The sequence below is a fragment of the Erinaceus europaeus genome, chromosome 13, assembly GCF_950295315.1.
Source record: "Erinaceus europaeus chromosome 13, mEriEur2.1, whole genome shotgun sequence".
Lineage (NCBI taxonomy): Eukaryota > Metazoa > Chordata > Mammalia > Eulipotyphla > Erinaceidae > Erinaceus > Erinaceus europaeus.
Window position 1 is genome coordinate 1044061 of NC_080174.1, and position 27314 is coordinate 1071374.

The 27314-nt window shown below is 48.6% G+C and overlaps 1 protein-coding gene across 1 annotated transcript; it reads left to right on the forward strand.

Moving 5' to 3' along the window:
- The first annotated feature begins 6541 nt into the window (after positions 1–6541).
- NLRP5 (NLR family pyrin domain containing 5) lies at positions 6542–25903 on the forward strand. The gene is made up of 10 exons (XM_007538745.3): positions 6542–6833; positions 10542–12108; positions 14085–14252; positions 16191–16358; positions 18266–18436; positions 19688–19858; positions 21553–21723; positions 22247–22417; positions 25108–25266; positions 25719–25903. Exons 1-10 carry the CDS (start codon positions 6542–6544, stop codon positions 25849–25851), a joined length of 3171 nt encoding a protein of 1056 aa, XP_007538807.2. The 3' UTR covers positions 25852–25903.
- The last annotated feature ends 1411 nt before the right edge of the window (positions 25904–27314 follow it).

A 27314-nucleotide genomic window follows, 5' to 3' on the forward strand; every position in this document is an offset into this window, starting at 1 on the left:
AGCTCCAACCTGGGTCCTTGATTGGGTCCTCGAGCTTGGGAGTATGTGTGTTAACTGGGTGCACCACCACCCAGATCCCTTTCTCTCTTTTTCTATCTGAAAAAAAAGTCAGCATGAAGTAATGCCAAAAACTTTTAAAAGAGGGAAAGGAGTGTGATAAGTTCTATCAGTAATAACTCTTTATGACCTTGAATTTCAAAACAAGTTTACATTTAATGTAAAACTTATGATCAAAGAAAATATATAGTGTTCTTTGTTGTCAACCAGGTTATTGTTGGGGCTGGGTGCCAGCACTGCATCCTCTGCTCCCAGCAACTTTTTTCCCTTTTTCTTTCTTTCTTTCTTTCTTTCTTTCTTTCTTTCTTTCTTTCTTTCTTTCTTTCTACTTTTTACTAAATATAATAGATAACAATTGAGGGAGGAGAGAGAGAGAGAGAGAGAGAAGGAGGAGGAAAAGATATACACCTGCATACCTGCTTCACTACCATGGAAGCAGATGTCTAGCAGGTGGGGAGGAGTGTTAAGGAGAATTGAGTCTTGTCAATCTGGCCTGCTGAGACTCATCAGAGTGGGGGAGACAGCACAGTAGCTATGCAAAGAGACCCTCATAGCTGAGGATTCTTAGTTCCAGGCTCTATTCCTAGCACCACCATCAGCCAGAGCAGAGCAGTGTTCTGTTAAAAAAAAAAAATAGGGGCCAGGAGGTAGCACACCCAATTGAGACCACATGCTAAAATGTTCAAGGACATGGGTTCAAGCCACTGGTCCCCACCAGCAGGGGGAAAGCTTCACAAGCAGTGAATCAGTGCTGCAGGTGTTTGTGTGTCTGTCTCCCTATCTCCACAACTCCTCTGTCAACTTCTGTCTCTATCCACACAAATAAAATATTTTTATAAATGATAAAATTAAAAAAACAGGATTTCAGGAGCAGGCAGGGTGGTAACACTGGTGCAACCTGTAACTTACAACCCAAAGGGGACAGTGCTGTGGTGTCCCACTCTCTGTCCCTCCCTCACCCTCACACTATTATCAGCTCTCAGGAGCACTAAGCATGGGGTGGGAGATTGAATCAAGGCCCAGCTGATACTCGGATCTGAGTCCCTGAGGTGACTTGGGCAGAGCACAAGCCTTGCATGTGGGAGGCTCTGGGTTACATCCTGGCATCTCATAGGACGGAGGACACAGCCCTGATGCCTGCCCCCCTGCTCTACATCACCCAGGTTGTGTGATGGATCTAAAAACACAAGAAATCCTTGTGTTTCAGGGGGACAGGCAGTGTTGCACCCAGTTAAGCACACATCATCATGCATCAGGACACAAGCTCAAGCCCCTGCTCCCCACATGCATGGGGGGTGCTTCACTAGTTGTGCATCAGGTCTGCTCTTTCTCCCTCTCTATCTGCCCCTTTCCTCTCAATTTCTCTTTGTCCTGTGAAATCAAAATAAGGTAGAAAAAGTGGCCACTGGGTCCATAGATTTGTAGTGCAGGTATTGAGCCCCAGTGATAACCTTGGTGGCAATCAATAAATATAAAAAGCAAAAAGGAAATGGCCAAAAGTAGCCAGAGAACCCTACTATACTAAACTCTCCTCTCTGATTGTAAGGCCATAAAATGCAGATGGATGTAGACATCATATCTGACAACTAAGACTAGAGCACCTTGTCTCTGGGTCATCAGAAGCAATCATAAAGGCTGGGAGAAAAAGATATCTGAACCCCCTTTACCACTTCTCTCTCCTTTTTCTTTAAATTATCTTTATTTATTGGAGACAGCCAGTAATTGAGAGGAGGGGAGATAGAAAGAAAGAGAGACACCTGCAGCCCTGCTTCACCACTTGTGAAACTTTCCCCCTGCAGGTGGAGACTGGGGGCTTGAACCCAGGTCCTTTCATGTTGTAACTTATGTGTTCACCAGGTGTGCCACCACTTTTCTTTTTCTCCTCTCTCTCTCTCTCTCTCTCTCTCTCTCTCTCTCTCTCATTCTACATGCCTCTATGGTATGTACTTTCCTCCCAAATATCTCCATTCTCTCTGAATAAATTCTCAACTCCCTAAAACATGACATTCTCTTTTTGTAATTCTTCTAAGTTAACAGTCCAAGACCCTCAGAATGAAGCTTGTAGGGGACCTTCCCCTCCTTCCTGTCACTCACCTTCAATCAGTAACATGATTTCCCAAAAAAAGGGGGGACAAACTATGGCTATAATTTACTTTTTGGGCAGCAGGAGGGTGGGGACACAGAACCTTGGTGGTCAGGGCAGTGAGAAACTGCATCGTAACCTGCCAATTCTGTACTCCACTAATAATCATAAACAAAAATGAAAGTAATAGATATTTCAGATCTTTGGAATGACCTATAGAAGACAAGAAGCAGGCTCAGTGGTGGACAGCAAAACTTGCCTCGGTGAGATCCTAGCTTGGCTCCCTGTGCCTTCCAGATCTGATAGCTGTTCTGGCTTCTCTGGTCCTCCTTTGATAAATATTTTTTCATCTTTATTTATTTCTTTCTTTGTATATAAATACAGACAGGCAGATAGAGGGACTAGAAGAGACCACAGCACCAAAAGCCCCTAAAATGCAGCAATATACTTTTAAAAGGTATTGATGGGATGAAGCAAAGTTTAGTCTATATGCCAAAGCAGCTTGATAGCCAAGTCTCCACAAATACCTTTTTAAAAAAGTGAACAGTGTGCAGTGAGGAAATTCAGACTTGAAGATCATGGTTTAACTCACATTGGGAAGGCTCACAGATGCACTGAAGGAGACAGGGAGAGCTGAGGGCAGAGGCCCTCATCTTTCAAGCCAATTTTCTGTTTGGGAGGTGTAGCCTGGCACAGGGCTGCAAACACCGAGCCTGAGACCTACAAGGCTCTGTTCCTGCAGAACAGACTGTTCTGCATCATGCACGTTCAACTAGGCGTGCCACCAACCGGCCCCTTCTTTTCCTTTTTTAAATGATTTATCTTATAACCAGACTGCTTTATTATTTTACTTTATTTTAGCAGAGTAGTGTTCAGCACTGGTTCAGAGCAGCACCAGGGACAGAGCCTAGGGTCTCAGAGCCTCTGCTTGAAGTCTTACACACCCAGTGTGAATCTCCCCAGCACAAGTGGGCACTGGCTTCTGTGTGCCAACCTCCCCACAAGGAACTGAGAGAGCCTGGGGCTAGGGACCCAGGGACCACCTGTGGCTTCCAAGGTTTCAGGTGGGCCAGTAGCCAGCATGCGCACAGGTGTGGTGTCAGCTGCTGCTCCTCTAGTAGGTGGCCAATGGGTGGCTGCTACGTCACAGGTCCGGGCACTCTCAAAGCAGCCTGCAGGAGCCACCTCTGGCTTGGCGGCTGTGGCCCAGGAATCCCGTGGTGAGTATGTCCTGTTTCTTCTGTGTCTTTCCAGTCCTGGTCAGGGCTTGAATCTAAACATCTATTTCTAAAACCAACAGTAAGTTCAAAATACTGAGTTATCCTACTACTGCTTTTATTGTATTTTATTAATTTATTGGATAGAGACAGAAAGAATTGAGAGGAAAAGGCAAGACAGAGACCTTCACACTGCTTCACCACTTATCAATCTCCATTTTGAAGACAGATCCAGCTTTCTATGTCTGGTTGCTTGGGGGTTCAGGTCAGTGCCCCCTCAGGTCATCCTTATCTGGTCCAGGTTCGGAGTATGCTAAGACAATGGGATGGGGAGGGCACCGTGGTTTACACAGCAACTCGTACCTGAGGCTCTGAGGTCCCTGCACCAATCCCTGGTACCATTATAAGCCAAAAATTATATAATGCTTTGATAAAATACATTAATCCTACCCAGCTTCTGAAGGTGCTGCTTACCTCTGCATATGTCTGTGGGAGTGTGTCTTTGTCTTGTTCACAGGGAGAAAAGCAAGTCCTAGGAGAGTTCAATGATGTGGGATGGGGTAGGGCACCTTGGACTGAATCCAGTTAATCATAGGTCTAGAGGCTGCAGAGCCTGAAACCTGCAGAGTCTTTGGAACATTCAGGGCAGCTGTGGAGAGGCACAGAGGCAGGTGGGCTGGGAGAGTCCTGGTGAAGGCTGTTGGTCGTTTCTCCCAAGTCTCCCACAGCCTTTCTAGGGAGGAGCTGAGCTCCATCTCCCACTCCCTGTGCATGTCTCTGCACAGTGTCTGTGGGCTGGGAGAGTCCTGGTGAAGGCTGTTGGTCCTTTCTCCCAAGTCTCCCCCAGCCTTTCTAGGGAGGAGGTGAGCTCCATCTCCCACTCCCTGTGCATGTCTCTGCACAGTGTCTGTGGGCTGGGAGAGTCCTGGTGAAGGTTGTTGGCCCTTTCTCCCAAGTCTCCCCCAGCCTTTCTAGGGAGGAGGTGAGCTCCATCTCCCACTCCCTGTGCATGTCTCTGCACAGTGTCTGTGGGTCCATGCCTGCTAAACCTATCATCTGCCACTAGGGTCTCTTTTGGATTGAGAAGTTGTCATGAAGGTTTAGGAAGGAAAGAACATACACAATAGAGTGGAGTACAGAGTATAGAGACATCTGTGTAGGGTGTGAATTGGCGGGCATGGCTTTCCCATTCATTAGTGATTAATTGTAAGTTCCAAGACTGTAAGATTACCGAGTATATTTTCACGTGTGTGGTTTCTTGATGAACTCCTCAGTTTTAGTTATGATGGTGCCAGGGCCTGGTACCTCTGGCATGTAAGTCCTGTGTGCTGCTGCTTGGCTGTCTAGAGAAACATTATGAAAATCAGTTTATCAAGCAGGGGAGATGCTCTCAGTGCTACAACACAGTGCTACAGAGCACAGGGCTCACCATCCCGATGCCCGAGTGGCCCCCTATTTTATTTTGTAAGGCAGCAGGAAACATATAAAAATTACAGATGAGTAAAGTACAATACTTTCCAAAGGGGTTCAAGATGGGAGGCAGCCACCCTGTCTTTTATTGGGGCTATGGATTCTTTTCCCAGAAGTTTTATTTTCTAGTGACAAGGTTTTTTCTTAGATACTGCTTCCAATTATTTCTCTTTTGATTTTGTGCACCCCTTTTCTGTGGTTCTGTGAATTCATATCAGGAATAAGGGGGCTCAGCTGTCCTGAAAGTCACCCAAGGGCTGAGCAAGCTTTGCAACCTGTGGGCTTTCCCTTCAACTCTGAGGGGAGGGAGGGGTCAGGCCATGGAATCTAAGAGGACTTGACTTCCCCCAGATCGGAAGCACTTGGGAACCAGGCATACAGACAGCAGGATCTCTCCTCATATAGCCAGTGAGAGAGAAAGAGAGCAGAAAGTAGAAGGAAGAGGTGGAACACACCACTTGTGAGAGAGGGCCAACATCTGATTTCTAACATCACCAATAGCCAGACCAGAGAAGTACTTCGGTTTGAAAAAAAATTCAAAAGTAATCTACAATTGTCAATACCTTGATCCTTCCTATTAGGGAAATTGCTTATCAGATAGAGCACAGATTTGCATGCTTGGAGTTTGATACCTGAGCTGTTCTGGCTTATCTCATGTGAAATAAATTTACAGAATTAAAGACTTCCAAGGTTCTTAACCTGGTACTGGCATATACCAAACCTAAGCAGTGCTCTGGTTTCTCTTCCCTCTCATAAAAATACATCCTTAACAACATAAAAACAAGAGGTGAGTAAAAAAAAAGAAAGTGATATCAAACTGCCTGGTGATTTCAAATCCCTGGAAGATAGTGGGCTGAGTTGAACTCCTCTCGGGACTTTTGAAGAAAGAGGGAGAAATACTTGAATTTGATCATCTCCCCATTTTTTCATCAGGGCTTCACCAATCTGGGCCAACTTTCAGGCGGAGAGAAGGAGAGGGCGTGAGGAAAAGACATCACTGCATTCACACTACCCACATCCAGTGGGGCAAAGGAAATGCACTAAGTGAGCTATGTGCCAACCTCAGATATTTTTTAATGTAGTTGTTTTTATTGAAAGTTAAGAGTCAACATGACAGTGCAACTGGACAGTGTGCACTGCTTTGCCATTGTACAATGGAGGTTCAAGCCCATCCCCTGGCATACTGAAGGAATCTTTTGTGCTGTGATTTTTCTTAACTCTTAATGCCTTCCTGTCTCTATTTCTATCTTTAAAAAAAGAAAGTGAGGTTAACCTCACCAAAGCACTGCCTCACCATCCATAGAGCTCCTGCATTGCTACCCATGGTGCCCCATGTGGCACTGAGATTTCACACATGGTGTGCTATGAGCTAGCTCCCAGCCCCCAGATTCTTTTTTAATTACAGGTGAGTGAGCACCACTCGGCTTGGTACTGAATAGTGCCAGGAACTAGGGCATGAAAGTACTGTGCTCAACCACTGTGGCACTGAGGGTCTCTCAGGTGTTCAGATTTTTTTTTTAATCAGACCACTGCTTAGCTTTGGCTCAAGGTAGTGCTGGTGACTGAAATTAGGACCTTTAGCACATCAGATAGGAATGCTTTTGCATAACCATTATGTTGTCTCCTCAGCCCAGATGCCCAGATATTTTTTTGAATTTTGCCACAGGATCCATTTGCTTCCCAGCCTGGTCCCATCCTTGCTCCTGGTCTCATGATGAAGGAAGCAGTGCCATCACCCTTCTCCAGATGTGGGATGCTGTGGTGCTTCCAGCAGCTGAGCCATGAAGAGTTCCAGACCTTCAAACACTTGCTCAGAGAGAGCAAGGCAGCCCTCAGGCTGCCACAGACCTTCACATGGGAAGATGTGCAGAATGCCCACGCAGAGAAACTGGCCTCTATCCTACACCAGCAGTGCCCAGCATCACTGGTCTGGGCGACAGCCAGCAGCATTTTGGAGCAGATGAACCTGTCATTGCTCACTGAGGTGGCCAGGGAGAAGATGAAAAGTGAGTGGGACTTTGAGCAGATCTGAGGGGAGAAGAATGGAGGGCTTGATCATGCCCCCATTGGGTGGGGAGACCTGGGTTTCACATATAGTGCCTCCCAGCAGGCAGGCCTCTACCTTCTGGGAAACCCAGGGAAACTTAGAAGACAGGATTTGGAGCTGTAAACTCTGAGCTAGAGGACTGCGGATACCTAGAATGACTTCCTAGAAGCCATACTTCTCTACCTTCCTGGGATAATGTAGAGACCAAGAGAAAAAGGGTCAGGAGGCGGGGGACTAGCACAACAGTTTGCACAGCAGACCTTCATGTCTGAAGTTCCGAGGTTCCAGGCTGAGGTAACTTCATCATTCTTAATAGCTGAGTAGCAGTCCATCATTATATATGCTACAACTTTCTTAGTCACTCATCTATTGTTGGACAGCTGGGTTGCTTCCAAGTTCAGGACTATTACAAATTGTGCTGCTATGAACACAAGTATACAGATCTTTTTTGATTGATTGTGTCCTTAGGATATATCCTCAGGAAGGAAATTGCCAGGTCATAGGGTAGGTCTATTTCTAGCCTTCTGAGAGTTCTCCACAGTGCTTTCCACAGGGGTTGGATCTTCTGAGAGTTCTCCACAGTGCTCTCCACAGGGATTGATCTTCTGAGAGTACTCCACAGTGCTCTCCACAGGGGTTGATCTTCTGAGAGTGCTCCACAGTACTCTCTCCACAGGGGTTGATCTTCTGAGAGTACTCCACAGTACTCTTTCCACAGGGGTTGATCTTCTGAGAGTACTCCACAGTACTCTCTCCACAGGGGTTGATCTTCTGAGAGTTCTCCACAGTACTCTCTCCACAGGGGTTGATCTTCTGAGAGTTCTCCACAGTACTCTCTCCACAGGGATTGATCTTCTGAGAGTTCTCCACAGTGCTCTCCACAGGGATTGATCTTCTGAGAGTACTCCACAGTACTCTCCACAGGGGTTGATCTTCTGAGAGTACTCCACAGTGCTCTCCACAGGGGTTGATCTTCTGAGAGTACTCCACAGTGCTTTCCACAGGGATTGGATCTTCTGAGAGTACTCCACAGTACTCTCCACAGGGGTTGATCTTCTGAGAGTACTCCACAGTGCTCTCCACAGGGGTTGGATCTTCTGAGAGTTCTCCACAGTGCTCTCCACAGGGGTTGGATCTTCTGAGAGTACTCCACAGTGCTCTCCACAGGGGTTGGATCTTCTGAGAGTTCTCCACAGTGCTCTCCACAGGGGTTGGATCTTCTGAGAGTACTCCACAGTGCTCTCCACAGGGGTTAGATCTTCTGTGAGTACTCCACAGTGCTCTCCACAGGAGGTTGATCTTCTGTGAGTACTCCACAGTGCTCTCCACAGGGGTTGATCTTCTGTGAGTACTCCACAGTGCTCTCCACAGGGGTTGATCTTCTGAGAGTACTCCACAGTGCTCTCCACAGGGGTTGATCTTCTGAGAGTACTCCACAGTGCTCTCCACAGGGGTTGATCTTCTGAGAGTACTCCACAGTGCTCTCCACAGGGGTTGATCTTCTGAGAGTACTCCACAGTGCTCTCCACAGGGGTTGGATCTTCTGAGAGTACTCCACAGTGCTCTCCACAGGGGTTGGATCTTCTGAGAGTACTCCACAGTGCTCTCCACAGGGGTTGGATCTTCTGAGAGTACTCCACAGTGCTCTCCACAGGGGTTGGATCTTCTGAGAGTACTCCACAGTGCTCTTCACAGGGGTTGGATTTTCTGTGAGTACTCCACAGTGCTCTCCACAGGGGTTGGATCTTCTGTGAGTACTCCACAGTGCTCTCCACAGGGGTTGGATCTTCTGTGAGTACTCCACAGTGCTCTCCATAGGGGTTGGGTCTTCTGTGAGTACTCCACAGTGCTCTCCACAGGGGTTGGATCAATTTACATTCCCATCAGTAGGGAAGGATGGTCCTTTGTCCCCACAACCTCTCCAGCATTTGTTGTCAGTCATTTCTGATGTGTGACATTCTCACAGGAGTGAAGTGGCATCTCATTGTCTTTATTTGCACTTCTCTAGTGATCAGTGACCTTGAGCATTCTTTCATGTCTCTTGGTCTTCTGAATCTTTTCCTAAGTGAATACTGTCCATATCCTTTCTCCACCTTTGATGGGATTGTTTTTGATTATCTGTTGTTGGTGGTCAGTTTGTTAAGCGATTTGTATATTTTGGTTACTAACTGTATGTTAATAAAAAAGATACTTTCCTATTCTGTAAGGAGTCTTTCTATTTGACTGGTATATTCTTTGCTATGTAGAAACTTTTCAATTTGATGTAGTCCACTCATTTATTTTTGTTTTCCTTGCAAATGGATTTGAGTCACTGAATACAGTTGTAAAACATAAGTCAAAAAGAGTTCTGCAGATGTTTTTATTTAAATATTTAATGGTTTCTGGATTAATATGCAAATTCTTGATCCATTTGGAGTTTACTTTTGTGCATGGTGAAATGAAGTAGTTCAGTTTCATTCAATTTTCAGCCCACTTTTCCCAGCACTATCTGTTGGAGATTTATCTTTCCCTAATATTTTGGGGCCCCTTATCAAAAATTAGATGTCAATAGGGATGGGGGCTGATGTCTGGGCTCCTAACTCTACTCCACTGGTCATTGTTTAAACTCATTGTTAGAGATTTAATAACAATTAATAGGATTGTAAGATAAGAGACACAATTCCATACAGTTCCCACCACCAGAGTTGTGTCCCCTCCCCTGCACTGGAAACTTCCCTGCATGTCCCTCTGGGAGTGTGGACCAAAATTCTTTACGGGGTGCAAAAGGTGGGAGGATTCGTTTCTGTAATTGATTCTCTGCTGAGCATGGACATTGACAGGTGGATTCATCCCCCCAGCCGGTTTCTATTTTTCCCTAGTGGGGTAGAGCTCCGGAGAGGTGAGACTTTGGGACATATTGGTAAGGTCATCTACCCAGGGAATTCAGGATGAAATCATAGTAGCATCTGCAACTTGGTGGCTTAAAGGCAGTAAAATATAAAGCAGGAAAAATTGTTTACTAAACAGGAATCCAAACGTAGGACTAGAGCAGATGAAACTAGGGGGTCTTCATATGGAAAGAAGCTAGGAGGTCTATTTTAAGTATGTTCCACGGGACCTGTGACTTTAGTAATTTTTGCCTGAGCCCAATAGCTAACATGCTGGTGGACTAAAAGTATTGTCAGGGAAGATGGTGTCAGAGTTGAGAATAGGATTAGAAAGCTGGATTGGGGCAGAGAGTAACTCCCAAATATGGACAAAGTGTATAAATACCATTAACTGTTTACCCCATCAACCTGACCTAGTGTCCACATGTGTTCATATTCAGCCCAGGAGCCTGTGTGACCTCTGAGTCCCTGTCAGTGTGAGCTCCTAGTCCATGGTCACAGCTGGGAACATTCTAGCCTGCACTCATTCAGGACCCGTCTTCCTCAAGTGGCAGAGCAGGCTGACCAGCCTCCCTTCAGGGAGTGGGGAGTCCCCACCACCACTGCTGCTTTGGTGAGGGCGAGGTCCTGGAGAGGCCCACAAGAGGGCTCAAGATGACACTTGTCAGGATTTTTGTTGTAGTACCAGGCAGTTCAGATTATAACAGCCTTATAATGTACGTGAATCTGGGAGACCGGTGGGTTTTGTTTTCTACTGAAACTGACATTCTTCTGGTTTTCGCGCTCCCTTCCGAATGTAGGTCTGGAGGAGAAGCAGTCTCAGTACAAGATCCACATGATGAGTAAGTTCGCCACGAAACTGGAGGGACAGCAGGACCTCACACAGCTTGCCTGCGACATCCTAGAGAAGGAAGTGTTGGCTGCAGCCTTCAGCCCAGAGCTCAGCGGTTTCCGGCCCCACACGGTGGTCCTGCACGGGATGCCCAGCTGCGGGGAGTGGGCGCTGGCCAGGGCGGTGCAGCTGTGCTGGCTGCAGGGCGAGTTGTACCAGGACCTGTTCTCCTACGTGCTCCTCCTGCGCCTCGGGGCCCTGCAGCCCAGCGAGGAGAGCAGCCTGGCTGAGCTCCTCTGTGCGGAGTGGCCTGGTGCCCCGTTGCCGGACATCCTGGCTCAGCCCGAGCTGATGCTGCTGGTAGTGGACGGCCTGGACGGCCTGGCGGATGCGCTGGGGGAAGAGGCGGAGGCCCGGGCAGGGTGCATGTGCACCGACTGGACGGAGCGGGTCCCGGTGTGGGTGCTGCTGCGGGAGCTCCTCTGCAAGGCGCTGCTCCCCAAGTGCTCACTGCTGCTCACCGTGGGGGACGGGGCCCTGCCGGCGCTCGGGCCCTGGCTACAAGCGCCCCGCTTCCTGTGGGCAGGGCAGCTGTGTGCTGGCCAGCTGGAAGAGCAGCCCCAGACAGAGCCAGGCGCCGCGGAGGGGGTCTCTGCTGAGTGTGCGCCAGCCAGCCAGGTGCCGGGGGCCCCGCAGAACCAGGCCCTGGGCGGACAGACTCCAGCCACACAAGCCATCTGGAGCCTGGGCGAATGGACCCCGGCCAGACAGGCCCTCTGGAGGCTGGGCAGAGGCCTGGCTCTGAGCAGGCTGTGGCTGGGGGCGTCGGAGCAGCAGCGCCTGAGCGCAGACAAGGGGGCCAAGCTGGTGGCGCTGTGCAGGCTGGCGGCCGCGGGGCTGCAGGCCGGGCGCCTGGAGCTCCCCAGGGAGATGGTGCAAGCACGCGGGCTGAGCCCCGAACACCTTCAGGACCTGCTGGGCACCCAGGTGCTCGTGCCCCAGCGAAGCCCAGAGGGCGTCTCCACTTTTTCCTTCCCACCTGGCCTGCAGCCGCTGCTCACAGCCCTACACTTTGTCCTGGACGAGGTGGAGCCGCTGAGAGACCCCGACCCGCAGCTTCTGGGTGTCAACGCCCAGCCTCTGGACCCTCACTGCCACGTCGACCACCTGCTTCCCATGGTGCGGTTCCTGTACAGCCTCATGAACGAGGAGGCGACACAGACCCTGGAGACTGTGCTGGGCCGGCCCCTGAGCCCCAGGGTGCGCTGGGACCTGCAACACTGCGTGTCCCTGCTGGGCCACAGGGCCGCCGCCCACACCGACGTCTTGGAAGCCTTCTACTGCCTATTTGAGACTCAGAACCCCAACTTCGTGCGCTCAGCGCTGAGCGGCTTCCAGGAGCTGTGGCAAACCCTCTTGCTGCCAGCCGACCTGCACGTGGTGGCCTTTTGTCTGCAGCACTGCCCACACCTGAGCAAGCTCCGCCTGGAAGTGAGGGTGTTCTACCCCCTGGACGTGACTAACAGAATCTCAAGGTGAGAGCCCCAAGGCCACAGTGCTTCCCTTAGAAAGTCGGTTTCTACATCTTATGTAGACAAGTTTCTTTTCTTTTTTTAAATATTTTTATTTATTACTGGCTAGGACAGAGAAATTGAGAGGAAGGGGAAGATAGAGAGGGAGAGAGAGACAGAGACACCTGCAGCCCTACTTTACCACTTATGAAGCTTCCCTCCTGCAGGTGGGGAGCCGGGACTCGAACCCCGATCCTTGCGCACTGTAACAGGTGTGCTCAACCAGGTGCGCCACCCCCTGGCCCCAGACAAGTTTCTTTTCTGACCAGAGCACTGTCCAGCTCTGGCTTATGGCAGTGCTGGGAACTGAACCTGGGATTTTGGAGCCTCAAGCATGAACATCTGTTCAGATCTATCTACCATATACATGACGTATATTATATCTTTCTATATATGTACATAAAGAGAGACAGACCAGTGACCAGAGCACCAGCTGAACAGTACTTTTACTGTTCAGCTCTAAGTAGGTGGTGCCAAGGACTGAATCTGGGGCCTCTGACCACAGACCTGCAGTTGGTGGTCTAGTTATCTCCCAGCACTTTTTAAGAAAGATTATATGCAGAGGGCAAGGGAGAGAATCATCCTGGCATGTACAGTGAAAAGGGATCAAATGGGACCTTCTGAATGCAAGTTGTTGTGCTGTAGAGCGCACTCCTCTGTTCAAGGTGTGTGTGTGTGTGTGTGTGTGTGTGTGTGTGTGTGTGTGTGTTCAAAGGGAGGGGAGATAGAGAGAGAGAGCAACAGAGACACCTGCAGCCCTGCTTCATTCATGAAGCTTTCCCCTTGCAGGTTGGGCACCAGAAGCTTGAGCCCAGGTCCTTGTACACTGTAATGTGTGCTCTTAACCAGGTGTACCACTGCCTGAACCTGGTTTTATTTACTGAGACTGTGTGATAGAGAACTGTAGCATCCCTCTGGCATATTCAATGAGATCAAACTCAGGCCCTCACACATGTGAATTCTGCAAGTGACCACTGCACTATCTCCCCACTCACTACATAGGACTATCTCACATGTGCAAAGAATTTACTTTTTATTTTCTAAAGACTTCATTATGACTGAAAGGGAACCAGTGCACCACTCTGGTACATAGGTTGCCTGTGGTCAAACTCAGGACCTCATATTTTTTAATTCAATGTGCTAGCAACTGTGATACTTCTTGGGCCTGGAGAAAATTTTTAAAAATATTGATAGAATCAGAGCATCACTTTTGCACATGTGACACAAGGGGTTCAACTGGAGATCTCAGGCTTTGGTAGTCCATCACTCTTAGCTACTGTGCCACCTCACAGGCATAGGATACTGTTGACAGACACTTGGGCCATTCCTGGATCTGCCTTTTCTGGGTCTTGATCTCAGCTGTCATTGCACTAGACCCGGAAGTGGGATTGCTGCATTATAATGTGTTTTTGTATACCAGGAAAAATAAGCACTTAACAGTCTTTATTTTTTGAGGTGGGTAAAGATAAATGCAGAGTGGTTATCCCATCCCAGGAGTCCCTCAGTGCCACCCATAGCACTCCTGTGCATCACCAGCATTTGAGCATCACCAGCATCTTGAGCCCAGAGCTTCACATACAATAAGTTTGTGCCCTACCTAGTGGGATAAATGCCAGAGAATGTATGGTAGTCTTACTTTCAGTTTTCCAGAGTCCTCTGACTATTTTTTAAATGTAAGAAAAGGCTCCAATTTCAGTGTAATCTGATTCCAGAGCTAGTGAGCCCACATCACCTTAGAGTACCTCCTTGGAGATGGAATGTTCCAGAAGGAGGATGCAGAAAGAAAAACCTGCAAAGTGATACATGTAAAAATGACTCAGTCTCACCAGCTAGACTACACTCAATCCTGAAGACCCACTTCTTTTCCTCTGATGTGTAGGGCCCTTTCTCAGGTAAAGTCCATCCTGCAGAAGTGACATGCTTATCTCTCTCACCACTAGGCTGCAAAAGAACTCTGTGGCTGAGTCCTGGGAGAAGCTCTGCTCCATGTTTGGTACCAACTCAGAACTCCACCAACTTGACCTCAGCAGCAGCATCCTGACAGAAGGGGCCATGAAGGTCCTCTGTGCAAAGCTGTGTCAGGCTACCTGCAAGATCCAGAAACTGACGTAAGTCTACTTGGTCCCCGGCTCATGTTCTCTGCAGGGCTCCCCTCCACCCACAGGTCCCCTGGGGTCATGGCTACTGTGGAACTTTTCCAGCAGTGATGGAAAACTGAATGGAGGAGCCACTGAAGAGGATCATTCACTTTGGATCTTAAAGGATGAGTAGGAGTTGGTTAGGACAGGAGAATGCAAGACAAGATCTTTTCTGACAAGTGGCAGAGATCAAAGTGTATGCCCAGTCGTGGGCCCTTCAAAACAGTCTTCCTTGCTGTTGGTCTAGTAATGTGACATATTTGAAAGCCTAGTCATTGCTAGGTCTGGTGCAGATGCCAGGATACTGAGCCAGGCACCCAGGAGGCAAGTGTTCTGGTGCTACTTAACAGAGACTGTTCTTACGACTCTTTCCTCCATACCACTTGGTCACAAATGTCTTCTTCCCCTCCCACTCTTCTTTCCTGAATTGTTGCCTTAAACTTGGCTTTTAAGGGCCTTGGAGACCCCAGAACATTGAAGAATGCATGGTTCACCTTAAGGTTTGCACCCAGCTCAGCTTCTCCATCAGTCACTGCACATCCTTCCCCCATCTAGTCACAGGAAGGGGGTGGCATCTCATCTAGCAGAACATGAGACTTGCATGCTTTAGGCTCCTGGTTTGTTCCTCAGAATGGTGCTCTAGTTTCTAGCTATATATATTCCTTTCATGTGCAGCTATCTGACTCTTTTAAAACTTTGGAAATGAAATGAGTGCAAATGTGAGAAATAAGAGTGACAAGGAAAGCACAGGATACAGGTAGGGCCAAGGAGAATAGTGCCTTGGGCAGCAAAACAGGCTTCATTCTTGAGGCACTGGAGGCAGCACGTTGAATTCCCAGACCCACTATAAGCCAGTGTTGAGCAATGCTCTTGTAAAAAAAAAAAAAAAGATAAATGACATCAGTCTTTCACTTATATTTCCTTTAAAAATATTTTATTTTCACTAGAAAGACCAGAGCACTGTTGGTCTCTTGCGTATGGGGGTGCTGGGGTTAAACATGGAGCCTCTGGGATCTTGGGGATGAAGCTGACATGCTACTTCTACAGTATTTCCTTCACCCATGTTTTCTTAAAGTTTATTGAGAGAGAGAGAGAGAGAGAGAGAGAGAGAGAGAGAACACTGTGCCACTCTGGCATATCCATGCTGGGGCTCAGTCTTTATACCTCAGAAATGCACATTCTGTGCTCTACCACTGGACCACTTCACAGCCACTCTTTCTCCTTTTTTTTCTTCTCTGTTGGTGGCCATTTTTCCTCTCTTCTTGATCGACAGGACAGAAATTGAGAGGAGGTGATATACAGGGAGGAAGAAACAGACACCACCATGGCTTTGCTGAACTTGACCCTGCATGTTGGGACTGCCCCCCAAGCTCCATTCCTGGTCTTTGTCCATGGTAATGTGAGCACTCAACTGGGTGTGTCACTGTCATACCCTCTTTGTTTTAATGCAGTGCTGGAGATAAAACCAGGGCTCGAATTTGCTCTCAGCTCTATGCTTTTTCACTTCCTCAGCCCAATGGCCCAACTGTTCAAAGTTTAAGTTAGTTCCAGCATTTTCATTTGAAGACTTACTTGATTTGACCAGGAGGATAGCTCAGTCCATTAGAGTAGTTAGCAGATTGCACGCGCGAGTTCCCAGAGGCCTGGGGTTCAATCCCCAGTGTACCAGCTCTTCCCTGGTTTACTGTGGTGCTGGGGATTGATCTGGGATCTCAGATAAATGGCCCGGAGCATGAATGTCTTTTGCATTACCCTCTGTGCAATACCCCTGGACCCAGAGAGAAACGGAGCATAACTCTGGTGCATGCAGAGCCGGGGATGCAAATGAGAGCCTTACACCTAGCAGTTTTCTCAGCACAGATCCACCTCCATGCCCACTGACCCATTTTTTTCATTACTTCTCCATAGGTTTAAGTATGCCCAGATACCCCTTGGTCTCAACTGTCTCTGGATGACACTTATTTCTAACCATAACATTAAGCACCTGGACCTGCAAGGCACTCCCCTGCTGTATGAAGATGTACAGATGGCATGTGAGGCACTGAAACACCCTAGCTGTGTGCTGGAGTCTTTGAGGTCAGTGGTGAGAATGTGTGCTGCCTTCATGAGAGGTGTTTCTTCTTACTGTTTTCCTCTTGAAATAAGAGTTGATAGCAAGTTGTGACTATAACAGTTGGGAAGAGAAGTCTGGGTATGCTTGCACCATAGTGAGAGGCTCACTTCATGTCACTAAGAAGTGCACTCAAAGTGAAGACAGCTGTAGCTGCATAGCTGAGCACAGGACTTTCATGCTTGGAAGCCCAGTTCAACCCCTGGCACCGGCTTATGCCAGAGTGAGCCGTATTTTTGGCATGTCTCTTTATGTCCTATTTTCATAATAAACAAAAATTTTATTGCAACCAGGGTTACCACTGGGGCTCAGTGCCAGCACCACAAATCCCCTGCCCCCAGTGGCCATTTTTTCCTTTTTTTCCTTTTCTTTCCTTATAATTTTTACTAGATAGGACAGAAATTGAGTGAGGAGGGGAAAAGAGAGGGACCTGCAGACCTGCTTCACTGCTTATGAAGTGTCTTCCCTACAGATGAGGAGCAGAGACCCAAACCCAGGTCTTTGTGCTTGGTAATATGGGTGTTTAAACAAATCTCTTTAAAACTTTTGAGAAAGATTTTTACATTTAAATGAAGCCAGAGCACAATTTCCAGTACATTTTATAGAGAACTTTGATAAAGCTCACTTGAGTCAGTTTAAGGATTCCTGAAGTAAGACATTCATTTTTGCAATATAGAATGTAAATACTAGTTTATAACATGCACTAAATTACTAGGCTATGTTATTTTAGTGTTTGGGAAAATGAATAATAAAAATTCTTAACCACATAAATGTTTTGCTTACCTGTGCAAACAAAAATCCAACTATACTTTATGCTTTCCCCTTTTTTGTCTTAAGCTCTGCCCATGACTTAGATCATCCATACCTATCCTATTTTTCTGGTTTACCTCATATTTCACTTAACACTACTTCAAGCTCCATCCAAAATAAGCTGAAGGTGATTTCATCATTTTTAATAGCTGAGTAGTATTCCATTGTATAGATCACAATTTTCTCAGCCACTCATCTGTTGTTGGACACCTGGGTTGCTTCCAAGTTAAGGCTGTTACAGACTGTGCTGCTGTGAACACAAGTGTACACAGATCTTGCTTGATGGATCTATTTTTTTCACACACACACACACCCCAAAAAACCAACTATAGACTTTGGAAGTAACCCAGTGGTTGTGTATAAGGTTAATGAAGAGATCCTGATTTTGATCCCAGGAATCTAGCATGCCACAGTGTTATCTCTTATAAGTAAACAAACCTTAGAGTCACATGTTTAGAAGCCCAGTGCAGTGGCTGGAAGATAGCCCTACCCCACATGAAAACCTGGATTTGAGTTCCAATATCACAGCACCAGGGTAGCTCCATCACCAGGAATGGTGAGCTGGTAATGGAGTGTCTCCCCTCCCTCTCCCTCTGGAATTAATGAGGCCCAGGGAGACTGCATACTGTTTCAGCAAAAACTTTGATGCCAGAGGTTCTGTACTCCCAAGTTCAATCCCTGGCATCACCATGAGCCAGTACCCAGTAGTGACCTGGTTAAAATAAAAAAGGAAAGCATGGCCCATGGAAGGCTGCCCAGGGCTAACACACATGCAGGTCCCAGCACACCAAGTGCGTGCATGTGTGTGTGTGTGTGTGTGTGTGTGTGTGTGTGTGCGCGCGCGCCCGAGTATATATGTCCAGGATGCTGCAAATTAGATACAGATGGGAGAGGAGGGTGACCAGTGAAGTACGACCAGCTCCCTCATGGATATAAACATAAAATAAGGGAGGGGTGTGCCATGGGAAGAATTCTGAGATACTGACCCTACCAGGATCCAGACCCAGGAGTTGGGAGGAACTCTGCAGGGAGACAAGGTCACACTCCTCTCCTGTCCTTGCAGGCTGGATAGCTGCGGACTGACCGAAGACTGCTGCTCCCTCATCTCTCAGGTCATCACCGGGAGCCCCAGCCTCCATTTTCTGAGTCTGGCAGGAAACAATCTGTTGGCCAAGGGCCTGAAGCTGTTGTTCACCTCCCTCCAGGCCTCACAGTGCTGCCTGCAGAGGTTGGGGTGAGTAGCTGGCCCTCCACAGGGCTCTCAGCTCCACCAAGTCACATCCACCAGGATGGACTAGCATGGGCTGCAGAAAATGCACACTTGTGGCCTCTCGGCGCAAAGGCCCCAGGGTGAGGTCCAGGAGACAGACATCCAGGAGGTAGCACTGGGAACTGATGGCCAAAGAAGCAGTGCCTGGTAGAGGAGAACACAGTGCCGGGGGCAAGTGGGTGGTAGTCATGGGCACAGGTTTTCATGATGAGATCCTGTACTCTGGAGACCGCTAAGTTGTTGCACCTCTGAACCTCTGAATAGAATTGCTAGAAATTGAAAGGGGAAGAGGAGCTAGAGGAGAGAGACAGACACCTGCAGCACTGTTTCATGCTGGAGAGGTTTCCCTCCTGCAGATGGGGACTGGGAGGTTAAACCCAGATCCTTTACTGTAACACATGTGCCTAGCCAGCTGTGACACCACTCAGCCCACATGTTTTAGTGTAAAACATGTTTTGAAGCCCGGAGTTGGCTCACCTAATAGAGTGTGGGCTATATCATGTCTGAGGACCTGGGTTACATCCACCACATGGAGGCACAGTGCATGGCATTGGGGAAACACCATTAATATTGGAGTGGTGCATGGTGTCCCTACTCCTTTCTGTCTCTATCAAATTTTAAAAGTAAAAAACAAAAAAAAACTACTGAAACCATGCAGGTGTAAAGCCTCAGTGACATTTAAAACTATGGATCTAAGAGAACTGGCCTGGTAGAGTACACTTTCCCAGGCTCCTGCCCCTGGCTGGCCTTGGTCACGCACTGGAATACTGTGCAAGGGGGAAGCTTCACAAATCCTGTGATCTCTTCTTTCTGTGTCTCACCCTCTAGCTGAGAAAAGTCTGCTGGGAGGGAGTGGCGGCATCTCCTAGGTGCACAGTCCCAGAAAAGTCCTGGTGGAAAAGAGGCCAAAGAGGCGTGTGGAGTGTGTAGGGCTCTGAACCTGGAAGCATGAGGTCCCTGGCACCATACACACCAGAGTGGTGCTCTTGTTTGTCACTGTTCATTTTTCTCATTTTTCACTGAGAGAACCAGAGCATCACTCTAGCATGTGAAATGCTAGGAGTGGGATTCAAGACGTCATACTTGCAAATTCACTGCTTAGTCGACTATACAACTCCCCGCGTCTCTCAATCATAAATACATGAAGCAATCTTTAAACATGCTTTAGAAATCCCCCAGCCCTCCTCAGTTCTTCCTGCACTCTTTTCCCTGCAGCTTGGGGAGCTGCGACCTCCAAGCCTCTGCCTGCCAGGATCTCACCTTTGGGCTCTCCAAAAACCTCAGCCTGACACACCTGTCTCTGTCTGACAACAAGCTGGGGAGCAATGGCATGAACCTGCTCTGCCTGTCCATCTGTCTGCCCTCTTGCCCTCTGCAGAGGCTCACGTGAGTCTGCCCACTGCCCCAAGGGTGGGACCCTTTCCTCTAGGGGGAAGGGTCTGAGGGCTGTCACCCAGTAAGAGACTGTATCCATCCCCTCCTCAGTCCACTTCTGCCTGGAAAATGCCAGTTCTGCCTACTTTTTCCTTAATTTATCCATTCGTGTTTATTGCCACAAGGGTTACTGCTGGAGCTCAGTGCCTGCATGATGCATTCACTGCTCCTGATGACCATTCCCTTTCTTTTAATTGACAGAACAGAGAAATGGAGAGGAGAGGGGGAGATGGGGACAGAGATAACAGCATCACAGCTTCACCACTTGTAAAGCTTCCCTCCTGCAGGTGGGGGCCGGGGGCTTGAACCTGGTATTGATGTTGTGCTTCAGTGGATGTGCCACCACTCCATACACATTCTTTATTTCAGAATTGTATTGGTTGGTTTTTTGACAATGAAACAGACCAGAGCACAACTCCACTCTGGCCACAACCTCTAGGACCTCAAGCATGCATGTCCTATGCTCCTATCAACCCATATCCAATCTGTCGTCCTGGGGCACCATGGGGGGAGTCAGGGCCTCACCCATATGTGATACTGTTGGGTGGCCTGCTTGGACCAATGTTTACTTTGTCTAGAGAGAAAGAGTGGGGTGGGGTGTGGAAGCCAGACACAGAAGAGACACCACAACATGACTGAACCATCCATGGAGCTCCCTCTGCTGTCCATGGCTTTCCTGTGTGGTGCTGGACTCTAGCCCAGGGTCTTGTATTTAGTAAGGCAGGCATTCTGTTGGGCGAGCTGTTATCTACCGTATTTAGTAAGGCAGGCATTTTGTTGGCCGAGCTGTTATCTACCGTATTTAGTAAGGCAGGCATTCTGTTGGGCGAGCTGTTATCTATTGCTAAGTAAAGGACACAAACAAAGGCCAGTGCATTCAGGGCAATGGTACAGTGGGTAATGCTGTGATTTCTCATGTGTGGGGTCATGGGTTTGCTCCCCAGTTTTGTATGTGTCTGAGTGATGTTCCAGCTCTACCTATTAAATAAGCAGTTTTTAATGCAGGGGTAGGAGGCCAGGTTGTGTTACAGCTATTTGAGCACACACATTACAATGAACAAGGACCGGGGCTCAAACCTACAGGGTGGGAGGAGCTTCACTAACAGTGGAGTAGGGCTCCAGGTGTCCCTGCTTCATTCTCCCTCTCTCTCTCCTCCTCCTCTCTCACTTTCTCTGTCCTATCGAGTAAATAAATACTAATAAAAATTAAATTTATTTTTTTTAAAAGGGCCAGCAAAATGGCTCGTTTGGATAGTGTGTTGCTTTGCCATGTGCAGCCCAGGCTTGAGCCTGGTCCCCAGCATATGAAGGAAGTGTGGGTGCTGCTGCCGGGCTTGCTCTTCCTGTCTGGAAAAGCCCAGAACACTGACACCCACGGCTGATAGAGATGATAGTTGTAAATATTCTCCAGGCTATGCACCTGCCCAAGTGGCCCTGGAGCTTCCTCCCACACGTTGGTAACTCCCATGCTGGTGCTGGGGATCAAATCCAGAGCTCACCGGCTCAGCATGTGTCCTCAGTGAGCTGGCTCTCCAAGTGCCCTTCCTAAATGAAGCATAACCTTCCAAAGAAGGAGTGGAAAGGGTCACAGAAGTCTCAGTCATGGAGGAGAAGCAGCCTGACCTGCCTGCCCGTGTTGCCCACAGACTCAATGAGTGTGACTTGGATGAGACCACCTGTGGCCTCCTTGCCATTGCTCTCCAGGGGAAAAGCCACCTGACACATCTGAGCCTGAGTGTGAACCCCTTGGGAGATGGTGGGGTGACTCTTCTGTGTGCATCCCTGAAGACACCGTGCTGTCACCTCCAGGACCTTGAGTAAGTGGCTGTGTTTGGGGCCTTTCCTCTCCCCATGTTGGGGTTTGGGGCAGTGGAATGGCCAAGAGACAGGTATGGGGAGGCCAGAACCTTGATGTCAACTTTGGGTGCACAGAACTCCAGGCCTCAATCTCACAAGTCCTGTTCTCCAGTGCACTAGCAATTCCGTGACTCTTACTGTCCTTGCATCTCAGCACTGCCCCTTTGTCAGGGAGGCCAGCTTCGTCTCTGTTGTCTTCAAGGAGGGTCTTGATCCTACCTCTAGGTGGGAAACCTGTTAGGACATGACCATTTCTTTTTCCAAAGATACTTGCTGTTGCATCAGATGATTCCCCACCACTGTTATCAGCCCTCCCCTGAGCCCACAGAGGAGGTCTGGTCTCAGCCTTCACAGGAAAGTCCTTCACAAACTGGGAAAGGAGGGAATTCTCTACTTGGCGAGTGTACATAATGTGATTCATTTTTCTCCTGCAGTCCTCTCAAAAAGCTTAGGTCCTCCCTCTCTCCTTTCTGTCTCCTGCAGACTGGTGAGGTGTGATCTCACTGAAGCTTGCTGCGAGAAACTGTCCTGTGTGATCACAGAAAACAAACGCCTGAAGAGCCTGGATCTCGGTGGCAACGCACTGGGTGATGCTGGGGTGCTAGCCCTGTGTAAGGGGCTGAGGCAGGAGCACAGCTCACTGAGGAGACTTGGGTAAGTTCCTGGGTCACTTCCCTCAGTCTAGGCAAGGTGGGGGGTGAGCCTTCACAATGCAGACCCCAGGCCCTCTCCAGACCCAATGTCACTCTGGGTCCCTCCTAGCTCCAGATCCACTGCCTGTTCTCTGGTGCCCCATCTCCTTGATAGATCCAGCCCTACTGATAGACCTGCTGCCACCACTAGCAATCCAGTCTACTTTAGATACTCAGTACCTGCTTCACTCACTTGCTCTTAACTGGAGTATTTCACGTGAGAGAAGGGGAAGAAGTGACTATATAGCCCGAGCACTAACCAAATGTCTGCAGTGTGGGGGCGGGGGGTCACACCAGGAGCCTTAGATGCAAGTCCTGAGCTCCACCAGCTGAGCTGTGACCCTGGCTGCCCACCGTCTACTTTAAATTGTAGTCAAGTCCTTTTTTTTTTTAAGACAGCATTACCTACTTGATCTGGTGCACTCTTTCCTAGTGCTAGAATGGTAATGTCCACCCTCAATAACTCAACACACACCCCCAATACATGAACTCGGCTGTAATAGGTCCAGGTACCTCTCTGTGTGGCAGGCTTTCCATGGCTCTTGGGAGAAACCCAAAATCCTTACTGTGATCCCAAACATTCCGTCTCATCTCAGACCAGTGGCTCTGGCTACTCTTGGCCATCTACTTAGCTTCTGTGTCAACATCCTTCCTCCCACGGGGCAGCGCCCACAGCTTCTCAAGCGCATGACAACCCTTCCTGTCCTGTCACTTTGTCTCTTCTGGGCTTTCCAGCTCTAGGTGAGTCCCTTTCTCAGCAAGTCTTTCTCCATTCCTTTGTTCATTCCCTGACTTCAGGCTCTCTCTACCTCTTCCATTCTTCCCCACTAGAATGGAGGCCCACCCACCACTACCAAGGTCACCACCAACATCCCTGGCACAGCACCACCTGGGGACTCATTGCAAATGTGGTTTTGAACTGGTTTAGCTTTTCCAAAATAAGTTCTCTATTTTTAAACACTCACTTAGGATAGAGTGGAGAGATGAGATGAGAGAGAACCAGAGCATCACTCTGGCACATGTAGTTCTGGGAACTGAACTCCCACCTCATGCTGCAAACCACTCAGTGCCTCCAAAAAGCACATGGTTTTAACTTTTTGCAAAAGTCCAGCTGGTTTACAAGGCTGGGTGCTTTAAAGATAACAATTCTGTGACTCTTCTGAATGTGTCTCCATGCCATGCCCATAACCGCCATTGTCTACTGAAGCCCTCTACTCTTCGCCCTCCCCCACCTCATTACAGTTCCGCAGTCAAGGCTGTGTCGCCTTGATTTTTATTTTGCTTCCTGTTTGTAAAATCCAAATAAGTGCAACCAGCTGGTACTTATTTAGCACTACCAATCCAGTTCCATCCCTGCTGCCGCAAATGCAGAGCCACAGCTTTCCTTAGAGCTGAATAAAGCCCCCGTGCCTGTTGACCACACCTTCCTAACCCACTCATCCCAGTACTTGGCTGACTAGTCTCAGATGGAGTCACTAATGCTACAGTGAACACAGGTGTGCAGGTCCCTTTTCAGATCAGAGTTTCTGTTCAGATAAGTCACCAAGAGTGAAATGGTGGTACTGAATGGTGGTGCAATTTTCAGTTTTTTTGAGAAGTGTCCATCTGTCTTCCTTGAAGGCTGTGTCAGTCAGTCTGCATCTTCACCCAAGTGCACAAATGCTGTTTCCTCCACACTTGTGTGAGCACTTTGGTGGATTCTTGATACAGGTCATGCTCACTGGTGTGGAGTGATGTGTCACTACAGTCCTGACTTGCATTAGGAATGAAAATAGGTCCACCATGAGAGCACTGACTTGCATGTCAGACTCCAAAGGTCTCAGCTTCAGTCTTCCAATGCGACCAGACCCAGAGCTCAGTGGTACCCTGGTGTCTCTTGCTCTCACTCTCTCCCTCCCTTTCTCAAGGATTTTGTAATTCCTGGATCTCAGTGCCAGCATGCAAATCCAGTGCTCCCCATGGCCATTTTTATCTTTCTTCCTATTTTGTATTTGATGTGACAGAGAAATTGAGAAGAAAGTGGGGAGATAGAGAGGGAGCAGTACCTGTTGACTTGCTTGTGAAGCATCCCTCCTGCAGTGGAGAGTGGGGGCTCTAACCAGGTCCTTACACATGGTAAGATGCATGCTTAATGGTGCACCACTGCCCAGTCCCCTGGAAAATAATTTATAAATGTTCCTTTAGTGACCCAGGTGAGTAAGGCAATGGACTTACAGGGGTGAGATCTTGAGCTTTGGCTCTGGCAGCACATGTGCCAGACAGTGTGCTAGTAGTTCTCCTTTGTCACTTTCTCTCAATCTTAAAAAAAAAAAAAAAAAAAAAAGTTTGTAAGACATTTTTTTAAAGTTTTGGTTTCTCTCTCTATAACCAGAAACTTGAGAGCTGGCGCCCAGGACTCCTCATATTTTTATTAATAATAATATAAAAAGCAGAGGTAGTGTTTCGAGAAATAACAGAACTGAAGCTTTCCGTGGTTCGGGTCAGGCCCAATCCTGGACCACACAAGGCAAGCCCAGATCTGCTTCTGAGGCAGCCCAGTGAGAGCCCAAGGCTGCAGGTGGAGGGACCAGGGTTGCCTTGGTGGGGGGCTCCTGTTGACTCCTGTTCCCACAGGCTGGCGGCCTTTGTACCAACACTGCCCTGTCCCCACAGCTTGGAGGCCTGTGGGCTGACCGCTGAGTGCTGCGAGGCCCTGGCAGACAGCCAGCACCTGACCAGCCTGAACCTGCTGCATAATGACTTGGGAGAGGCTGGGCTGAAGAGGCTGTGTGAGGCCTTTGCCTGCTCCACGTGCAGCCTACAGAGGCTGGGGTGAGTGTGGCCTGTCTGTGGGAGGCAGCAGCTTTTCCTCGGGTGCCTGAGGGTTGGTGGCCTGAGGCTAGGTGTCATGGAGGCCACTAGCAGCTCAGTGGGCGGCCTCCCCAGCTGTGAGTTGCAGGCTGAGCACACAGGGTGCAGGCCGAGGGAAGGTGCCTGGGTCTGGCGAGCCTGGAAAGATCATACACAAGGAAAACAGCTGCCAGCCAAATACTAATGATAGAGTTGCTAGGGAACCCCACCATTCCACTTCTGGCTACTTCAACAGTAAGGAAAGCGGGGCTGGGAATGGGGATCCAGCTCTCCAGAAGAGTGTCCCTGGTCCCATGGGAGGCACTGGGTTGCGCCAGGCAGCTCTGGGAAGGCAGAGCAGTGCTGCGGGGGGTCTCTCTAAGAAGCGAGCAATCTAAAGAATCCAGTGGTGGAGCAGGTCTCTCTGCCTCCAGGCTGTGCGTCTGGCAGAACCCGGCACCCATGCAGAAGCTGCTGGACAAGCTGCAGCAGCTCAGGCCGCAGCTGGAGATGGGGGAAGACTGGTACACCTGGGGTCAAGAGGACAGGTTCTGGTGGAGATACTGAAGATGGGCGTTCTCTGCACACACCTGACCACAGGAAGGGACTTCAAGTTCTCAGACTCAGCACTTCATTATAAAAAAAAGGAGTGTTGGTTTCTGGGCAAGTGTTGGGGGTTCCACTGTTCAGTTTTCCTTCCACACAGGCTGTGGCCTTGAACTCAGAAGCTGAGTGTCTGGGAAAGGCCTGCCCTGCCCCACATCCCATGAGGGAGCAATAAACACAGAGCATTCAGCGCATGAGTCCATTGGTCTCTTTGCCTGGTGGGGTGGGGTGGGGCCGAGAAGCAGAGGGGTGGAAGGGTGTGCTTCAAAGTGGTCCTCGGTGCTTCAAAGTGGGTGCCGGCTCAGTGGGCAGAGCAATGGAGTTGCATCAATGAGCCCAGACTATGTCTAGTGCTCTCCCCTCCCTCATGAGACGGCTTTCTTTCAGCAAAGTGACCTCACACATGCAGGATTCCACTGCTACCCAACTGACACCTTTTGATCACCTGGGCTTTGCTGCTGTGAGCCAGCATTGTTTTTTCTATGGAGAGAAAAACAACGGGAAAAGATAACATAGTCCCAGAGCTTTCCCCGGTGCTTTGGGGGCTGGACTTGATGTGTCACAGCTTGACACAGTAGGTTTCTAAGCAGTTGAGCTATGCCATTATAGAGACACTCCAACACTGGAGCTGCCCTCAGTGCCTTGGTATTCCGCATGTGGTGTCATGGCTCAAGCAGATGCCCTGACATGGCTAAGCATGCACTCTGCTGGATAAGCTATCTCCCACTCCTAACAAATCATTAATAACTTTTCCTGAAAATTTCTACTGGAAATTAATGGCTCACAGTAAATACAGTTGGTCCATGTGTAAAATTAGTTTTCTGCAAAACACTCACCCCCAGCCTAGGTCCTCCACCCTCAGTACCAGGGCCTGAAAGCCCCCACTCCCTAGAGTTCCTTTACTTGGTTCAGTACATCGTGCCAAGTCCAAGGTCTACTTTGTTTACTCTTCATTTATTTCTCTATTGCCCATGAGTGAGATTACTCCCTATTCATCCTCTTCCTGGCTAATCTCACTTAACATGATTCCTTCCAGTTTTAAGGTGAGGTGAGGGTGGCTTAATCATTTTTAATAGCTGAGTGGTATTCCAACATGCATATAGACCACAACTTTGCCAGCCACTCATCTGTTGTTGGACAGCTGGGTTACTTCCAGGTTTTGCCTGTTACAAATTGTGCTGCTATGAACATACATATACACAGGTCTCTTTGGAATAGTGTGTTGGGTTCCTCAGGATCTATCCCCAGGAGAGGAATTGCAGGATCATAGGGCAGGTCCCCTTCTAGCCTTCTGAGTTCTCCAGACTGTTCTCCACAGGGTTTGGGCCAATTGACATTCCCACCAGCAGTGCAGGAGGGTCCTTTGCCTCCACAGCCTCTCCAGCATTTTTTGTAATTGTTTCTGATGTGTGACATTCTCACAG

What these genes read in the sequence shown, in the direction of transcription:
- NLRP5 (XM_007538745.3), top strand. Translation starts at nt 6,542, where the DNA reads ATGAAGGAAGCAGTGCCATCACCCTTCTCCAGATGTGGGATGCTGTGG. An exon ending in GGCCAGGGAGAAGATGAAAA is followed by an intron (nt 6,834 to 10,541) that starts GTGAGTGGGACT and finishes TTCCGAATGTAG; the next exon opens with GTCTGGAGGAGAAGCAGTCT. An exon ending in AGCTCACTGAGGAGACTTGG is followed by an intron (nt 22,418 to 25,107) that starts GTAAGTTCCTGG and finishes CTGTCCCCACAG; the next exon opens with CTTGGAGGCCTGTGGGCTGA.